Raw genomic sequence first — 20,015 nt, forward strand, 5'->3', positions numbered from 1 at the left:
TTTCTTAAACTTAACATGTCTAAGACTGAGCTGATCATCTTCCCTCCCTCCCGCATAACCTCACCTCTCACAATTTCATTATCCATTGATGGCACAATTATCTCCTCTAGCCCCCAAGTGCGATGTCTTGGAGTAATCCTTGACTCCGCCCTGTCCATCAAACCACACATTCAGTACCTCTCAAAAACCTGCCATTTCCATCTCAAAAACATCTCCAGGATCAGACTCTCTCTCACCCAGGATGCTACTAAGACCCTCATCCACTCACTGGTCATCTCCAGATTGGACTACTGCAATCTCCTCCTATCAGGCCGCCCGTCTCATCTTCCTCACCAAACGTACTACATCCACATCCTCTCTCTTGCAGGACCTTCACTGGCTACCCTTGCCATTCAGAATACAATTCAAGCTTCTCACACTCACCTAAAAAGCCCTCACCCACTCTTCTCCCTCTTACATCTCTGACCTTATCTCTCTTTACATTCCCACCTGTCCTCTTCGCTCTGCTGATGCACGCCATCTGTCCTGCCAACTGATTACCTCCTCCCACTCCTATCTACAAGATTTTGCACTTGCTATCTCTGGAATGCTCTACCTCTCCTCATACGACTCTCCACCGCTCTACAAAACTTCAAACGGGCTCTCAAGACCCACTTCTTCACCAAACCCAGCCAACTCTCCTCCTAACCCTCTTGTCTATGCTCACTGTCTAACCCTTCTGTGTCACTCCAGTCTGTTAGCCCTTCACCTTTTAGATTGTAAGCTCGGGACTTTTCCTCATGTGCCTTTCCTTTTCTACACTATCTTATACTCCATACTACCTTTGATGGCACCTAACCCCGGGTTTTATATACTTGCCCTATATTGTCTTGTACTGTAAGTGCAGTTTTCTTGTTTGCTCATTTGATTATGCACTGTGTAATGGGCGCTGTGGATCCCTTGTGGCGCTATATAATTAAAGGATAATAATAATAATAATAATAATAATAATAATAATAAACTACAAGAAAAGGATTTACCGGTAGGAATTTAAAATCCTATTTTCTCTAGCATCCATAAGGGATATTGGGGACAGAATTAGTACGATGGGGATGTTCCAAAGCTTCCAGAACGGGCGGAAAAGTGCGGAGACTGCTGCAGCACCGCCTGCCCAAACTGGGTATCCTCTTTGGCCAGAGAACTTCACAAAGGTGTTCTTCCCCGACCAGGTAGCGGCCCGGCATAGTTGCAAGGCCGAGACTCCACGGGCAGCCGCCCAGGAAGAGCCCACTGACCAAGTAGAGTGGGCCTTCAAAGACTTAGGAACAGGTAAGGCTGCCGACACATAGGCCTGTTGGATAGTAAGCTTAATCCAACGAGCAGTGGACTGATTTGAAGCAGGACAACCTTTTTTCTGCGCATCATAGAGCACGAACAAGGAATCCGTCTCCTGACCCGAGCTGCGCGTTTGACATAGATCTTCAATGCGCGCACCACATCCAAAGACTCCGAAGGAGCCGAAGTGTCAGAACAAGACGGAACCACAAAAGGTTGATTCAGATGGAATGCGGAGACAACCTTCGGCAGGAACTGCTGTCTAGTCTGGAGCTCCGCTCTGTCCTCGTAAAAGACCAAGTATGGACTTTTACACGATAAGGCCCCCAATTCTGAGATGCATCTAGCAGAAGCCAGGGCCAACAACATCACCGTTTTCCATGTGAGGTACTTGTCTTCTACGGTCATCAGAGGCTCAAACCAGGAGGACTGTAGGAATTGCAAGACCACATCCAAAGCCCAGGGTGCCGTAGGCAGCTCAAAGGGAGGTTGTATGTGGAGCACCCCTTGTCAGAAGGTCTGAGCTTCTGGCAATACAGCCAATTTCTTCTGAAAGAAAATTGAAAGAGCTGAAATCTGGACCTTAAGGGAACCCAGACGTAAGCCTTTATCCACACCAGCCTGCAGGAAACGACCCAAGTGAAACTCTGCAGGCGGATACGTGCGTTCCTGGAACCAAGAGACGTATCTCCTCCAGATATGATGATAATGTTTTGACGTCATAGGTTTTCTGGCTTGCACCATAGTGGCAATGACCTTTTTTGGAAAGCCCATTGTGAGCTAGGATATTCCACTCAACTTCCATGCCATCAAATGAAGCCGCCGTAAGTCCGGGTAGACGAACGGTCCTTGCTGAAGATCCTTTCGTAGTGGCAGAGGCCAAGGGTCTTCCGCGGACATGTCCAGAAGAGATGCGTATCACGACCTTCAGGGCCAATCCGGCGGAATCAGGATTGCTTGGACTCTGTGATGTCTGATCCGTTGGAGCACCCTTGGGATCGACAGAATCGGAGGAAATAGGTAGACCAGCCGGTAAGGCCAAGGTGACGTCAGTGCATCCACTGCACTCGCCTGAGGGTCCCTGGTTTACGAGCAGAAGCAACAAAGCATCTTGTTGAGGCGAGACGCCATCATGCCGATCTGCGGGTATCGACAATCTGTTGAAACAACGGAGGATGTAATCCCCACTCTCCCGGGTGGAGGTTGTAGCGGCTCAGTAAGTCCGCTTCCCAGTTGTCCACTCCCGGAATGAAAATTGCTCTCGCATTTCTTTCCGCCCAGAGAAGTATTTTTGACACTTCTCGCATGCAGGCCTTGCTTTTTGTCCCTCCTTGTCGATTGATGTACGCCACTGCTGTGGCGTTGTCCAACTGAACCTGGATCGCCCGATCCCTGAGCAGAGGGGAGGCCTGAATCAGAGCATTGTATATCGCCCGAAGTGCCAGAATTTTGATCGAAAGTAGGGCCTCTTGGGCAGACCACCTGCCCTGGAACTGCGCCCCCCTGGGTGACAGCTCCCCATCCTCGTAGATTCGCATCCGCCGTGAGAGTCCGATCCTGAATCCCGAAACGCAGACCTTCCAGCAGGTTGGAAGACTGCAACCACAGGAGCGAAATTCTGGCCTGCGGTGATAGCTGAATCCTTCAGTGCATCTGGAGATGTGAACCGGACCACTTGTACAAGATATCCAATTGGAAGGGTCTGGTATGGAACCTTCCCAACTGTATCGCCTCGTACAAGGCCACCATTTTTCACAACAACTTTTTGCAAAGATGAATGGAAACTCGAGCAGGATAGAGAACCATGTGAACCTACTCTTGAAGTGTTCTCACCTTGTCCTCTGGGAGAAACACACTTTGAGCTACAGTATCATACCCAGAAATAGGAGCCATTGAGACAGTTCCAGTTAAGACTTCTGTAGATTGAGGATCCGCCCGTGGTGAGACAGTAGCTGGACAGTGCGATCTATATGGAGCAGTAGAAGCTACCTGGAACTTGCTTTTATCAGGAGATCGTCCAAGTAAGGGACAATGTTGACCCCCTGGACTCTGAGCTGCAACATAATTTCCGCCATCACCGTCGTGAACACCCTCGGAGCTGTAGACAGGCCGTAGGGCAATACCTGAAACTGGTAGTGATCGTTCAGTAGGGCGAACCGTAGATAGGTCTGATGAGGAGGCCAAATCGGAATATGCAGGTAGGCATCCTTGATATCCAGGGACACGAGGAATTCTTATTGTTCCAGGCCCGTGATCACCGCTCTCAAAGATTCCATCTTGAATTTGAAAACATTCAGGTAAGAATTCAAGGACTTCAGATTCAAAATGGGTCTCACTGACCCATTTGGTTTTGATACCACAAACAGACTGGAGTAGTAACCTTGTCCTTGTTGTAGTAGGGGTACTGGAACAATGACCTGGGACTGGACCAACTTGTCGATGGCCAGCAGTAGCGTAACATGCATATTTTCCAAAACTGGCAAGCCTGATTTGAAAAATCATTGTGGAGGAGCACCGTTGAAGTCCAGCTTCTAACCCTGCGAGATAGGGTCCCTTACCCAGGCATCTTGGTAGGAACTGACCCAGATGTTGCTGAAGTGATGTAATCGAGCCCCCACCGTGAGATACCCTCTGCGTGGATGGGCACTGTCATGCTGAAGTCTTAGTGGAAGCTGAACTGGTGCTTTGGTCCGGAGAGCCGGCAATGGTTGGTTTCTTAGGCTTACCTCTGGTGCCTCTAGCTGCATTGGAGGCACCCCGAGCCCTAGTTCATAATCTGGAGGACCGAAAGGACTGAGTAGATGGTCCTGGATAGGTATGTCTAGCAGGTGGAGCCCATGAAGGGAGAAACGTGGATTTTCCAGCAGTAGCTTTGGAGAGCCATGCGTCCAATTCCTCTCTGAAGAGCCATTCACCTGTGAAGGGAAGAGATTCCACATTACGTTTGGAGTCAGCATCTGCAATCCACTGACGCAACCATATGGCTCTGCGAGCAGACACAGCCATAGCAGTTGTTCTAGACTGTATATTGCCAATCTCTTTTAGGGAGTCAGAGGACTCTTGCAATGTCCTGAATGTGTTTAAGTAAAGTTACAGTAGTAACCTAGGTAATATCCCCAGAAAGGCCGTCTTGAAGTTGAGTAGCCCATGTATGAATGGCATGTGTCATCTAGCACCCAGCAAAGACCGGCCTTTGAGCTACACCTGTAGCAGTGTAGATAGATTTTAGAGTGGTTTCTATTTTCCTATCCCCCGGGTCCTTTACCATAAAAGAGCCCGGAGCAGGGAGCAACGCCTTTTTGGAAAGGCGAGAGACTGATAAATCCACTGCTGGAGATTCTTACCAGAATTTCCTGCCTTCAGGGGCAAAAGGGAAGGTATTTAAAAACCTTTTGGACAACTGATATTTTTTATCTGGATTTTTCCAGATAATTTTAAATAAAACATCCAATTCTTTGGAATCAGGAAATGTGACAGTCAGTTTGTCTTGAGGGAGGAAAAATGACTGCTGATTAGTAAAATCCTTCAGAGGGAGCTTTAACACATCCCGTATAGCCAATATAAGGGGTTCAATACCTTGCGTAGGGGTGGAGTCCCCGCTTATGGGGTCCGTATAATCCCCATCATCCTGTAAATCATCATCAGTATTGATAGCAGTGCAGGTAAAGCACATTTTTGTGCACCTGAATTGGACAGGGACGGGCGTTTTGCAGCTAAATTTGCCACAGCTTGCTGCAGCTCTTGAGTTTTATTGGCATTTGCAGTGACCTGAGATGACATATCTGACATCATAGTTTTGATAGCCCCTAGCAAGGAGGGATCTGGACTCTCCCCCACATCGTTATCAGCATTCTGAGATGACTGACTACACTGCTCACATGATATTGAGCCAGATGAACTAGGAGAGAATCTAGCATTACAAACACTGCATAATTCTGTTTTACCATATTGAATAAGAAAAATAGGTATAATACACATACAACACAGCCTGAAATACAAAACAAGCTTTCCTATTGCATGTGAGAGGAGACATAGGAGAGAGGACACGAGCGCACCCAGCCCCTGTGAGGTTGTCAGCGTTTTTATAAGTAAACGACAGTGAGACTGTATTATGAAAAATCCCTCAGAGGGATGTTACTTGTGCACACTCTAACGGCTCTCCCCCTCTACACCTGGTACCAGTGATCCAGGGACTGTTATGGAGGAGCTGGTGAGGCTGCTGCTGCTATGCAGAGAATGCGCCAAAATGCCGCTGAGCCCGCTCTCGTGTATCTCCGCCCCCCGCCATGCGTCGGAGCTACTGTTTTATATTTATACTGGCCATGTCTCCCTATGTTGTATCCTCACATAAATGCTTGGTACAATGCCTTTTAGCCAGTCTCACGCAGGGGCTAAAGCGGGTCCCCCCCAGGAGGGACCCGTATGCCTCACCTGCGCTTCAGCCGCACAGTGGACCGGGGGACCACCCTAGCGGGGTCCCCGGCGTGTACTCACCACCGATGATCACCTTCAGGCAGCGATAGGGGTGTGCGGCATGCGACAGCCAAGGTGCAGTGCCCCGTTGAACAAACAGCCCCTGAGGACGGTGGTCCTACAGCGGGTAAGCGGCTCTGCACCTCAAGAGGCCGGTGACTGTGCCCCCCCCCCCCCCCCAACTCCCACGGTGCAGGTATGCTGTTGCCCAAACAGGATTCCGAAAAAAGTAAAACTTTTAAAAGAAATTTAAGAAAAACTCTGGAGCTAGCAGAGTGTGCATCCTCTACTGAGGGCACTTTTTTCTAAACTGACTAGTGGAAGGAGGCATAGAGGGGAGGAGCCAGTACACCCAGTTGAAGAAATTTAAAGTGCAATGGCTCCTTTGGACCCATCTATACCCCATCGTACTAATTCTGTCCCCAATATCCCTTATGGATGCTAGAGACATACAATAACAGTCATCCACTACAAGTGTAAATGACACACAGACTAATCGCTGTGTGTGATTGTTTTGGGTGGTTTCCTCAATCAGACAGCCAGAGAAGGACCTGGGGGTGATTAAGCAAGGATCGCGGATGTGATCCTTACTGCATTTACCCCGATGGTCGGGTCCTGCACATGTGCAGAATGGGTCCTGTTTTCAGCGCAGGGATGCAAAAGCCTCTGCCTGATGACAGGCTGAGGCGCTCACAGAGGGAGAAGGGTAGGCCGGGAAGGGGGGGGGGGGGTGTCGCCTCTATTTTCTGGGAGTGGCGATGTCAAGGACTGCGTAGCGAGATGCAGTTTCCTTGGCCTCGCAAGGCGAGAAAGCTTAGGCTCACTCGGCCTGCCGTCGCAGATGAATACATCGCAAATGCAGGGAGTAGGTGGTATACAGATCCTCCTGCATTTGATTTGCTAAGGATTGCAAATGCAAGCCTTAGTGAATTAGATCCATGGGGCCAGATATAATGACGGGATGTGGCCAAACTCCCAACAATTTATTTTTTTCAAAAGGGCTACCACTTACAATGTATGGTTTTGCCTTGTAAGTGATTGGCCCTTTAAAAAACGTCTGCGTTCAGCCAGCATCCTGCACACCGCCGAACTCAGGTGTCATTACATCGGGCCCCTAGTCTCTGTCATTCCTAATTCATATCCCCCCCTTCCCCATCATGGTAGGAATGCCTCTGGAACTACACATTGGTACTCTAGTTGTATCAGGGAAAATACTGGTGTTTGAGGAATTGTTGCACCACTCCTCTTAATAACATGCAAGTAACACAACATGATTTTTGTTATTTTTTCAGCATGTTCTACAATAAAACAGTTTCATAATACTTAGAATACTTACTGCTCTTGCAGCCATCATCGTGGGAATGCCAGTAAGAAAGGTGAAATAGTATCCAGGATAAACACCATGCCACAGGGCAGATAGTAGGAATGTTAAACCTGTGCGATATTTTGGTGCTCTGTCATAACAAACTCTGTAAAAATACAAAAGAAGTTTAACACTAGGGGGCACATGTAATAAGGTCCAAGTTTGCCGGAGGTGCAGGATGCTGCCCGATCTCTGACGTTTTTTTAAAGTGGCAATCACAAGGCATGGTTTTGGAAAAAACCTCCAAGATAGGTTGACACTCAGCACATCTGGAAAACAGACCCCATTACATATGCCCCTAAATCTTACGATACACAGACTATGGTGAAATTATAATTGGACAAAAAACCCTATTGTCTCTTTTTGGTTTTAATAGTGCCTTTTTCATTATTCCTTATGTATGAAGGTATAACCCTGCCAGTATTATGCTCTAGCTGGAAAGGGCTTCCCCATGCTTTTGTCTATATATGACGTACTGTGGCAATATTCTTCCTGTTCACTTATTACCATGGGAGACTATTGAAAAACAAATTGTAAAAGGGGCGTGCAATAATTTCTGGATCCACAAAAAGTATTATATTTACAAACTGAACATTACATTTTTTTCAGAATATTCGCCAGAGAAAAATCTATGCAAAGTTGCATGCACTCAAACCACTTGGTGAAGAAGCTGGACCAGTCAGAAGCAGGTATGTCTTCTACACTGCAGCTTCTGATTATTTCAAACAAATCCAATGCATTTTGTGCTTGATTTGTGGGAACATGAAGAAGTCGCAGGGATGTCTGGATTGTATGGCGGATGACCAAGCTCCTAGATGCACTCATGGGCTAGAAAATCCACCACTTTTCTGGACTTGTGGGTGGGCAGGTGCATTGTCATGATGGAGAAGGGCACCACGAGTGCAAGTTCTTGGACAACACCCAGAAATGGCTATCAGCACTTGCGGCAGGTATTGGTTGGTATACCAGTCCCCAGTGACGGTGTGCTGCTGCATGAGTGGTATGGCAGCTACATGACCAGTCTTGGCCAAAAAAACAGCACCATCTGCTTGGCCACGCTATGCTCAGGTCAGAACTTCTGTGGCGGCGCACCTCCAACTAGAGTCCACTGGGCTGACTGTTTGCTCTCAGGGTTGAAATTGTAGATACAGGATTCATCGCCACTGATAATCTCCCAGAAAGAGTTTGAGTGACTGCCAACAAACGTGGCCAGCATGTTGCAGCACCAAGTCACCTGAGCCTTTTTCTGCTTTCAGGTCAGTTGATGGGGCCCCCGGCGTACAGAAACCTTGCTCAGGCCAAACTTTTCTTGGAGTATCAAGGGGATGTATCCCAATGAAATGCCTATCTCCTTCTGTAACTGGGCCGCGGTCACCCCTGACCTCAACTATGGACACAGTCATAGGACATATATTTTACCAATTTGTATGAGCAAGAGTTTTTGTCCATTTTCCAGTGTTTAGGAGCAAAATGGTAGATTGTCATTTGCTCTAATATTACCAGATTTTAATTTCAACCAGCCAGATCTAGTTGCTGATTTGTCAGATAATTGTATAGTGTATGCCCAGATTAAGAGCAGTCATTGGAGTAAGAATACCTATAAATCTTTGAAATTGTGTTTAGAAAAAATATAGTGTGGATCTAGGTGGCTGTAGTGGAAAATAGCTAGCAGGAGGAGGAATTATGTGAATGCCATTATTAAATTATTCGATGTTTTCCAATTTGAGGGTTTATTGCAGCATGAGTAGATGCTTTACTTTCAGTAACAGGCATCAGAAAATTAACGTTCCTTAATATTGATTTGTGGAGCATCTTATTACCAATTCTGGCATAGGAATAAAAAAAAGTGTTTGTATATATCTTAACAAATTTGTGATGGCCATAGTGTTTTTTTTATGTAGTAAAGTATGTTCTACAATCCATTCTAAATAAACAATTTAATGATTTACCTCTTTAACCAGGCAGCTGTCTGAATATTCCAGTTGTCTATGTACATTTTAAAACTTGTAGCAGTCTAGTAAGAAAGAGATGACAAACACATTAATGCCAGCAGCTACATGCCAAAGTTTAAATTGTGTAGAACGGTTTTCAAAACACAACCATGCCTTAGGGGAGATTTGTGTCTAGATTGACTTTATAGGTAAACACATGTTTTTTCCTTATCTTGACATCTTGTCCACTCAACCAGTTCTCCCACTCACAGTTGTTATATTAAAAGTTGAAAAAACTGGAAAAAAACAGGTTTGGAAGTGATCTAATCAGCAGAGCACATCAACATTTAAAACCATAACATACTTCTATTTATACAAGATAAATATTTCTTCACTAACTAAAGGAGACAACCAGAGCTGGCCCTAACCAATATGATGCCCTAGGCAAGATTTTGGCTGGTGCCCCCTAGCACCACCGCTGGTTCCGCCTCTGACCTTGCACCTCTTTCCCAGCACCATCACCCCTCACCCGTAGCAGTCCTTATTTTGTTGTTTGTACCCCCTATATTCTAAATAGGAACAGTTTGCACATTTGGCTCACAGCCCAAAAAGGGGTGTGTTTTTGCTGGCAAAGGGCATGGCCATACAACAGTAACCCCAATTCCAATTACGCCACAGAGTACTGCAACTTCACATTTGATCATGCGATAGTGTTCATAATTCATATTACATCCCACAGTAGTATCACGTTACCTTATAAACGTTACTACTCACAGTAGAGCCCCTTATTCACATTACATCACACCCTATTGCTCTCTATTCACATTAGACGACACAGTAGTGCCCTTTCTATACGCAACGCCACATAGTAGAGCACCTTATACACATAATGCCACACATTAGTAATGCATTTATACACATAATTCCACACAGTAATGCCCCTTACACATATGAGACACATTATTAATGTCTTTATAAACATAATGCGCCTTACATATTATGACAACCTTTATTAATGCCCTTTTACACATAATGTCCCTTACACATAAGCCGCACAATGGGGGCAATTCCAAGTTGATCGCAGCAGGATTTTTGTTAGCAGTTGGGCAAAACCATGTGCACTGCAGGGGAGGCAGATATAACATGTGCAGAAAGAGTTAGATTTGGGTGGGTTATTTTATTTCTGTGCAGGGTAACACACCACACCCAAATCTAACTCTCTCTGCACATGTTAAATCTGCCTCCCCTGCAGTGAATTACCCCCATTATTAATGCCCTTATACACATAATGACACACATAGGCCCTCATTCCGAGTTGTTCGCTCGCTAGCTGCTTTTAGCAGCATTGCTTACGCTAAGCCGCCGGGGAGTGTATCTTAGCTTTGCAGAATTGCGAACGAAAGATTCGCATAATTGCGATTAGAAATTTCTTTGCAGTTTCTGAGTAGCTCGGGACCTACTCTGCCACTGCGATCAGTTCAGTCAGTTTCGTTCCTGGTTTGACGTCACAAACACACCCAGCGTTCGCCCAGACACTCCCCCGTTTCTCCAGCCACTCCCGCGTTTTTCCCAGAAACGGCAGCGTTTTTCCGCGCACACCCATAAAACGGACAGTTTCCGCCCAGAAACACCCATTTCCTGTCAATCACACTCCGATCACCAGAACAATGAAAAATCCTTGTTATGCCATGAGTAAAATACCTAACTTTTGTGTAAAATAACTAAGCGCATGCGCTCTGCGAACCTTGCGCATGCGCAGTAAGCGACAAATCGCAATACAGCAAAACTCGGCAACTAGCGAACAACTCGGAATGAGGGCCTTAGTGCCCCCTACACATTTGCTGCACATTATTAGTGCCCCTATACACATAATGACACACATGCAGTAGTACCCTTTTACACATATGCCACACATTATTAATGCCCTTATACACATAATGACAGGCATAGTGTCCCTTACACATGTTGCACATTATTAATGCATTTTTACATGACACACATAATGCTCCTTACACATATTCCGAACACTACTGCACAACCAACCCACTCACATGCACACAGCAATCACACTGCCCTCTGACCTCTGCCTCTGCTTGGATACAGATGTGTCCTGATAAATATTGCCTCAATGCTAACATCTGGCACCTTTTTTTAATGAAAATGCATCTTAGTTGCATTGCTATGTGGCTGGGATGCACAAGCAACGTCTACTGATTAAAATGATATGCAGCATGCCTATATACTGTGTGAGACTGTGGCTGTATCTGCATATGAAATGCTACACACAGAATATAGGCATGCCACATATTTTAATCAGCAGAAGCTGCTGATGCACCTAGGCATATCAAATGCCCTAGGCAATTGCCTAGTTTGCCTATGCCTATGACCGGCTCTGGAGACAACACCGTACAAACACACATCAGATTGCCTAGCAATTTGGCAGATCCAATATTTAGAGGCATCTTATAACAGGCATAAATACACAGTCCTGTTATAAAGGGGGTCATGGGACATAACATTCAACATGGTGTTTGGTTTGTAGAACTTGAGCAACAATGTTGCATTCTGAGCATATGGTTTTGTTGGGTCATTTATTACGCTTCACTGACTTTGCTAATATTATTGTTACTACTACTACTTAACTAAAAAAAAAAAAAAAAATATTACATTTTAAACTCACCTCTATGTTCCATATATTAAGGTTACTTATTAAATCCCATCGAGCATTTCCATCTTCATCCACTCCGTTAAAGCCATATCCAGCAGCATTATTAACTGCATCGGCTTGAAAAATAAAAGCAGTTTAAAATTCTAAATTCACAGTGCTGTCCTAAAGGGTTTTAGTGATCTTGTAATAACATACAACACAGAATAGCATAATATAAATTATACTGATGCACAATACTGCATCATATAAATAAATACATGCATTCAATTTTACAAAAGAAAAAAAAAAAGTATGGAAAGCATTCCAGTACTAATACAATATCACTTTATAGGTTCTGGTTGCATAACCAAAAAAAATGCATTGGATTTTCCATCATTCACATTTAAGTGGGGAAGTAGTTCATATTTCCCCAGGTCTTCTATACAATATGACTATTATAAGAAAATCCTACACTATTCTTACCCAATGTCCATGCAAAGTAATACTTAGGCTTGTAAGCCATTGTTGCAACGTACAGGTAGCCAAGTCTCACTATCAATGGTGAGTTGTTGATAAAACTGTCATCCAATATATACCCAATGGGGAAAGCTTTACTAACAGTCAGAAATAACATGAGCGATACTACACAGATACAGAGCTTGTTAATGACAGTTTTCTGAAATGAAACACAAAAAAACAAACCATTATTAGACGTCTTATTTATCAATGTTATACAGTATAACATAGTGGAGGTCATTCACAAAGTGTAAAATGCCCACTGGGCAGTGCAAAAGTAGATTTGGACCTGCTGGGATCCCCTATATGAGCAAATGCTACTTGATACTTGATCTCCGCTGAGCACTATGATGGCTATACACAGAAGCAAAAGTTTGCCCAGAGTAAGGAAAGCAGTTGGTAGAACCAAAGCATGTCTTGCATAGTATAAAGTAGGTACACTGGTGTGCCTCCAATAACAGAGTAGGACAGTAACAAAAATTATTCTCCAGAAGGAAAATTATTAAAGCAAGATGAGAGGCAGAGAATGTGCACATTTAGCTGCATTGCTTTCCATGTGGAGGGGAGAACGTACATTTTCACTATGAAAAAGAACATTCATTTTTGTACGAGGTCTGAGCTGGTTCTCACTCTATACTTGTAATTTAAACCAATTTGTACCTACACGTTGGATCTGGGTGCCCTCCAAAACTATGTAGTATAAAGTTGTACAAGAGAGATTTACACTTTTTGTACACTCTACACACATGCTGAGGATTCTACCCAGATGCACCAGTACAAAACCAAAGTGCTTTGCGGTGGACATTGGTGCTCTTCATATATGACCTTGAATAAATACAAAATCAATCATGGCGAAGCACTAGAGTTTCAGCTGGCATCTATAACAGGATATCTGGTGAGACTATATTGCACTGATCTGTGGTTTATAAAAATGTTACATATACACCTGCACAGGAAGTTTGAAATGTTGGCACCAATGTGGAGTGTTCATAAAACTTTCATTTAATTTGTTCCTATTGTTAAATTGCTAATGGTTCTATTTCATTTATTATTAGAAAAATGTGAAACATTCACTAGATCAAGGATTGCTTCTGAAATGTTATTGTCCCAATCCCTGCATTTCTCTTGCTTGAATCATAAGGGAACAAGGAAGTGAACATTGGCTGCTATGTGACCAATATCAGTAGGACATGGGGCAAGACAAGATGGAAAAAGAATGGAACTTCTGAGTGCGACTAGTAATGAAGCATACATCTAAAATACTTTATAAAACTATGGCAAAATAACAGATGAATTAAAGTTCTAGACAATCCCCTCTTTTCTTATTATAACTTTAATCCAATTTTGTACCACTGTAACCTATAAGATTAAGGAGGAAGCGGGGTCCAATTAGTCCCGATAATTGTATGACTGCAAAAAAAAACAGGGGGTTACGTATGGTAGGCGAAAACCCGTTGACCTATGTGTTTTCATAGCAGTTATCACACAAAAAATGGTTACTTATCAGGGATTTGGTTTGCCTGCCAAATCCCTGATAAGCGCTGGCATTGGGGATAATAGAATAGCCCTGGGCGAGTCAAGTAGCCACAGTAAATTACCGCAGCTAATTGAATACAGCCCTAAATTGCAAATATGCCAGTTACTACTTAAAATACTAATACATATAATAAATATTGCGATTTAGAGGCAGTCCCCAATAACAGATGTAATGATTTACAATTTGTAGTGTTCCCTCACAAAATATCCTCAGATTAACTACATATCTACATAAAGATGAAGTAGCATACAGGGTCTGTGCTCAGGTTATGTTTCACTCCCAACAGAGTGAACACAACAGGGACTCTCCAGGGTGATTCAAAAGTCGCAGTACACCCTTTTGTTTCAAAAACTGTGCAGTAAATGGGAAAACTGAATACTGAAAGGTGAGCTGTCTTTTAGGGTATGTACCGAACATGGGCGCCATCTTGAAATCGTCCGTCTTGAATCTAAAGTAGTTTTCTCAAATGGAAAGGGGGTCGTGTAACATGTCAAACAACATCCGCATTTGCCAAAAAGTTTATTGCAGCAAACAGATTTGAAATAGCAGTTATGGATCAAATGTTACAACACTTTCTTTTGTTTCAGGTAACTGAAGACCGTTTTGACAAAAGAGGAGAGAATTGAGGTCAGTTTGATGTCTGGAGAATGAAGTTTCTGTGTAATAGCTGCAGATTTTAACAACCTCCAATTTCACATAACACTGTCAGGTGCCTAATTTCCAAATTGGACGACCACTCCGTGACTTGTCAGCCACAGTCCCACTTTCTCGGAATTTTGAAATTAGGCACCCGACAGTGTTATGTGAAATTGGAGGTCTTTCTGGGTGCCGGTTGTTAAAATCTGCAGCTATAACAAGGAAACTTCGTTCTCCAGACATCAAAATGACCTCAATTCTCCCCTCTTTTGACAAAACCATCTTCAGTTACCTGCAATAAAAAAAAGCATTGTAACTTTTGAACCATAACTGCTATTTCAAATCGGTAAATACACTTTTCAGCAAATTCTGATGTTGTTTGACATGTTACACGAGCCCCTTTCCATTTGAAAAAACTGACTTAGATTCAAGATGGAGGCCATGTTCGGTATACACCCTAAAAGATAGCCCACCTCACTGGAGTATTCAGTTTTCCCATTTCCTGCACAGTTTTTGAAACAAAAGGGTATACTGCGACTTTTGAATCACCATTTATCTACATTTTTGTAGAGATTGCACTTTAATACCTTTAATGCACTTTAATACTCACATTTGGAGAAGGTTCCAGAAATGTTGCATATCCTTTTTCTATTGAGTTGTCTTCTAGGAACTTTCTTTGTACGTGTCGTCCTTCAATAAATGCAATATAATCCTGGAAGTTGCTACATGGCCCAGCCAGGATACTCATAAAATTGAGGTGGTAGCTAAGATACTCCAATAATGTTGGTCTTTTCCTGGAAAATGAATATAATAAATGCTGAAAGCAGTGTTGCTGTAACCGACAGACTTATTTTATTAAATATTTTCCTTTACAAAATGTTGCCATATGCAGAAATGTGTTTTATGCTCAGCAAATAAAAAAGGTAAATAAATGTGCATAATGCTAACTAAACAGATATTTGCTTCAACAGCAAAATGTAACCAGTATTGTGTCCTTTGAAAAGAAGAGCAACTTTTTGTGATCAAACAACTGCTAGTCTGCTTATTAATCATTAAAATGTAATTTAACAGTTGGTACATAAAAACATAGTTTTAGAGGTTGAAAAAAGACAAATAGTTCATCAAGTTCAACCTGTTAGTCTTAAAAATATTACAGTAAGAGATCACTAATTTTAACTTTGGTACCACTACATGTATAATTGGCTCCCACAATAACACACTTATGCAGCATTTGTGTGCCAGGTACAGTAACTGCATGCACAGGATATATACGTTATGGTAAGAACTTACCGTTGATAACGTGATTTCTCTTATGTTCACAGGTATCCACAGGATAACATTGGGATATTGTCGAGCGACAGCGAAAATGGTACCAACACGGTCACGAGCTTTCTGGCCTCCCAGGATGCATTGGGGCCTCCACTATATAGTCCTGCCCACTGACTCAGTCAGATCAGTTCTTTCCACAGCGATTTTAGGCAGGAACACCAGGCAGAGACCTGTACAGGCGATAAGAACACACATGCACACCCTTCCATACAAGAAGGAAGAGGTTTAGGGATTGTCTAGATCCTCAAATCAGATGCGTCAGGGTGGGATCCCTGTGGATACCCGTGGACATAAGAGAAATCACGTTATCAACGGTAAGTTCTTACCATAACGTTCATTTCTCTGGCTGGGTCCACAGGATTATCCACAGGATAACATTGGGATTCCCAAAGCCATTTTAGTGGTGGGGACGCTCCTGATTGCACAGGAGGACCTTTCGCCCGAAGTCTGCGTCATGAGAGGCAAAAGTATCCAAGGCATAATGTCTGATGAATGTGTTTATGGAAGACCATGTGGCTGCCCTACATATCTGTTCTGCTGAAGCACCCTGCTGTGCTGCCCAAGAAGGACCTACCTTACGTGTAGAGTGTGCAGAGACATTAGCCGGAATAGGGAGATCTGCATGAGAATAAGCTTCTGATATTACCATTCGGAGCCATCTCGCCAGCGTCTGTTTACTAGCAGGCCATCCTCTTCTATGGAATCCGTAGAGGATGAAGAGAGAATCTGTTTTCCTGATGGCACTAGTACGATCTATGTAGATTCTTAAAGCCCGGACCACGTCCAGCAACGCTTCTCCCGCAGATAGTCCAGATATCTGAAAAGCTGGGACTACAATTTCTTCATTCAGGTGAAACTTTGATACCACTTTTGGAAGATAGCTAGATCTCGTTCTGAGAACTGCTCTGTCTGGAAAAAAACTTAGGAAAGGAGACTTACATGATAATGCTCCCAAATCTGACACTCTTCTGGCTGACACCAATTGCCAGTAAAAAAAGAACTTTAACCGTTAACCACTTAAGATCTGCTCACTCAAGTGGTTCAAACAGAAGACCTTGGAGAAATTTAAGAACTAAATTCAAATCCCAGGGAGCTGCAGGAGGAATAAATGGAGGTTGAATATGTACTACTCCTTGAAAAAACGTACGTACATCCTGTAAATCAGCAATCTTCTGCTGAAACCATACAGTTAACGCTGAGACTTGAACCCTCAAGGAAGCAGCTTTCAACCCTTTATCCAATCCTGCCTGAAGGAAATCCAAAATCCTAGCTACTTTAAAAGATCTCGGATTTAAATTTTTTCCAGTACACCAGTGAATATAGGCTTGCCATATTCTATGATACACACGGGCCGAAGAAGGCTTTCTTGCTCTAAGCATAGTTTGGATTACTTGTTTCGAAAATCCTTTAGCCCCTAGGATAGAGGTTTCAACAGCCACGCCGTCAAAGATAGGCGATCCAGATGACGGTGACAACAAGGACCCTGCATTAGCAGATCTGGACGTTGAGGGAGCAGTATTTGTGCTTCCATGGACATTCTCAATAGATCTGTGTACCAATGCATTCTTGGCCAAGCTGGAGCTATTAGAATAATTGCTCCTTTTGCCTGCTTCATCTTTCTCACTACTCTGGGTAACAGAGATATTGGAGGGAACAGATATGCCAGCTGAAACCTCCATTCTACTGACAGTGCGTCTACCAGGACCGCTCCTGGGTCTCTTGTTCTCGATCCGTACCTCGGAACTTTGTTATTTAGACGAGACGCCATAAGGTCTATCTCCGGTAGACCCCATCTGTTCACCAGTGTCTGAAACACTTCCGGGTGTAGTGCCCATTCGGTTTCCTGAATGGTGTGCCGACTGAGAAAATCCGCTTCCCAATTTAGTACACCTGGGACAAATACTGCTGACAATGCCGGGAGATGGAGTTCTGTCCATTTTAGAATGGGAGTTACTTCCTCCATCAGACTCTTGCTGTGAGTTCCTCCTTGATGATTGAGGTATGCTACTGCCGTCGCATTGTCTGAGCGGATCTGGACTGGTCTTCCTTGTAGATTGTCCTTTGCCTGAACTAGAGCCAAGTAAACGGCCCTTATCTCCAACAGATTTATCGGCAGGCGATTTTCCCTTGCGGTCCACTTTCCCTGGAACCATAGGCTTCCGAGTACCGCCCCCCAGCCCTGCAGGCTGGCATCTGTGGTCAGGACTTGCCACTCCTTTATCCAAAAGGGTCTCCCCTTGTTTAAATGGTCTGTCTGTAGCCACCACGCTAGAGACCTCTTTACCTTTACTGGAATCTTTATCATCTGTTTCTTTATCGTCTGATGATTTCCGTTCCATTTGGTCAGAATAAGGTGCTGCAGTGGTCTGGAGTGGAATTGCGCATATTCCACCATGTCGAAGGTTGATACCATCAGACCCAACAGTCGCATTGCTGCATGGACTGACATTGTCTGGGCTTGCAACGCTTCCTGAGCCATGACCTGCACCTTGACTATCTTTTTCTCTGGTAAGAGAACTTTCTGTAGGTCTGAATCCAATATGGCCCCCAAATGAACCATCCGCTGTGACAGATTCAGGGATGACTTCTCCCAATTTATGAGCCACCCGTGTCTCTGTAAACAAAACTATCATCTGTTGAAGATGGCTCAACAGTAAATCTTGCGACTGTGCTAAGATTAACAGGTCGTCGAGGTATGGGAATATTCTTATCCCCTGCTTGCGCAGACAAGCTGCCATAACCACCATGATCTTGGTAAACACCCTGGGTGCTGTAGCTAGCCCGAAAGGCAGAGCTTGGAACTGGAAATGTTCCTGGAGTATGGCAAACCTGAGGTAACACTGATGTAACATGTAGGTAAGCATCCCGTACATCCAGAGATACCATGTAATCTCCCGGTTCCATAGCCAACATTATGGAGCGTAACGTCTCCATGTGGAACTTCGGGATCCATATGTATTTGTTCAACATTTTCAGATTTAGAATTGGTCGATATGACCCATTTGGTTTCTGGATTAGAAATAGATTGGAGTAATACCCCTGTCCCTTTTGGTATGGAGGTACTGGGACAATCACACCTGACTGCAGTAATTTTTGGACTGCTTCTTGCAGGGCATTGGCCTTCGACTCTATACGAGACAGGCTGGTGCAAAAAAATCTTTGAGGAGGCTGCCTCCTGAATGGGAACCCATACCCCTGAGATACTACCTTCTGCACCCAGGCATCTGCTGTTGACTGTTGCCATATGTGTGCAAATTGAAGGAGTCGGCCCCCAACCCTGGAATCCTCCAGGCGGAGGCCCGTCTCTTCAGGCTGAGGGTTTCTGTTCAGGTTTGGAAGCTGGCTTTTTGCTAGCCCACTGCTTCCTACCCCTGGATTTAAACTGGGGTTGTTTAGGCTCCTCTTTTGCGATTGCTTTGCTTTGCCAACGAAAAGAGCGACATTTTAAACCCTTGGACTGAGGGTTATAGGTAGCCGGAAATCTGACCTTTTTCGATTCAGCCTCTGATTCTAGGATATCCGATAAAGGTTTTCCAAATAATATATTACCCACAAAAGGCAATGCTTCCAATTCTTTCTTGGATTCCCCATCTGCCTTCCAGGTACGTAGCCAAATTGCTCGACGAGCGACTACTGTCAAGTCTGAAGCTTTAGAAGCAACTGTACCTACATCAATTGCTGCTTCTTCCACATACTGGGCAGATTGTCTTTAACGGCAAAAATGATCCTCTTGCTCCCTAGTAGGAGAAGGGATGCTATTCTCTAGTTCCTCTATCCATTCGCCCATTGCCTTTGCTACCCAGGCCGAAGCCACAGCAGGTCTTACCACTGCTCCTACTAGAGAAAAAATATTTTTCAAAAGGCTATCTACCCTTCTGTCTGTGACATCATTTAGTGAGGAAGATGACAGTGGTAAAGCAGATTTATGCACGAGTCGCAGAACATGTGCATCTACTTTTGGAGGAACTTCTCTTTTCGAACAATCCACAGCTGGAAATGGATAATAAGAATCCCATCTCGGAATCTTTTACTTTTTACTGGGCGCTGCCCAAGACTCATCCATCATTTCTGTCAGCTCAACTGACGCTGGGAATTCAGCTTTCACTGATTTTGTTCGTTTAAATACAGGTGCTTTAGATTTTAACACTGTCTTGGCTGGCTCTTCCAATGAGAGAACAGCTTTCACAGCATTAATAAGTTCAGCTACATCATCTGAACTAAAACTCTGCGACTGATCATCATACGGAGTCGAATCTATTGTCTTATCGT

At 44.0% G+C, this 20,015-nt stretch overlaps 1 protein-coding gene across 4 annotated transcripts in view; it reads right to left on the reverse strand.

The window, feature by feature from the left end:
* The window catches only part of MBOAT1 (membrane bound O-acyltransferase domain containing 1), a 186,817-nt gene that overhangs the window by 52,049 nt on the left and 114,753 nt on the right, over positions 1 to 20,015 (reverse strand). For all 4 annotated transcript variants that reach the window (XM_063923240.1, XM_063923239.1, XM_063923238.1 and 1 more), the window contains 5 exons: positions 15,028 to 15,211; positions 12,212 to 12,404; positions 11,762 to 11,865; positions 9,100 to 9,164; positions 7,124 to 7,256 (listed from right to left, as the gene is read on the reverse strand). In XM_063923240.1, the coding sequence (XP_063779310.1) occupies positions 7,124 to 7,256; positions 9,100 to 9,164; positions 11,762 to 11,865; positions 12,212 to 12,404; positions 15,028 to 15,211 (679 nt within the window). The remainder of the gene's footprint in view (positions 1 to 7,123; positions 7,257 to 9,099; positions 9,165 to 11,761; positions 11,866 to 12,211; positions 12,405 to 15,027; positions 15,212 to 20,015) is intronic.

The sequence above is a fragment of the Pseudophryne corroboree genome, chromosome 5, assembly GCF_028390025.1.
Source record: "Pseudophryne corroboree isolate aPseCor3 chromosome 5, aPseCor3.hap2, whole genome shotgun sequence".
Taxonomy (NCBI): domain Eukaryota; kingdom Metazoa; phylum Chordata; class Amphibia; order Anura; family Myobatrachidae; genus Pseudophryne; species Pseudophryne corroboree.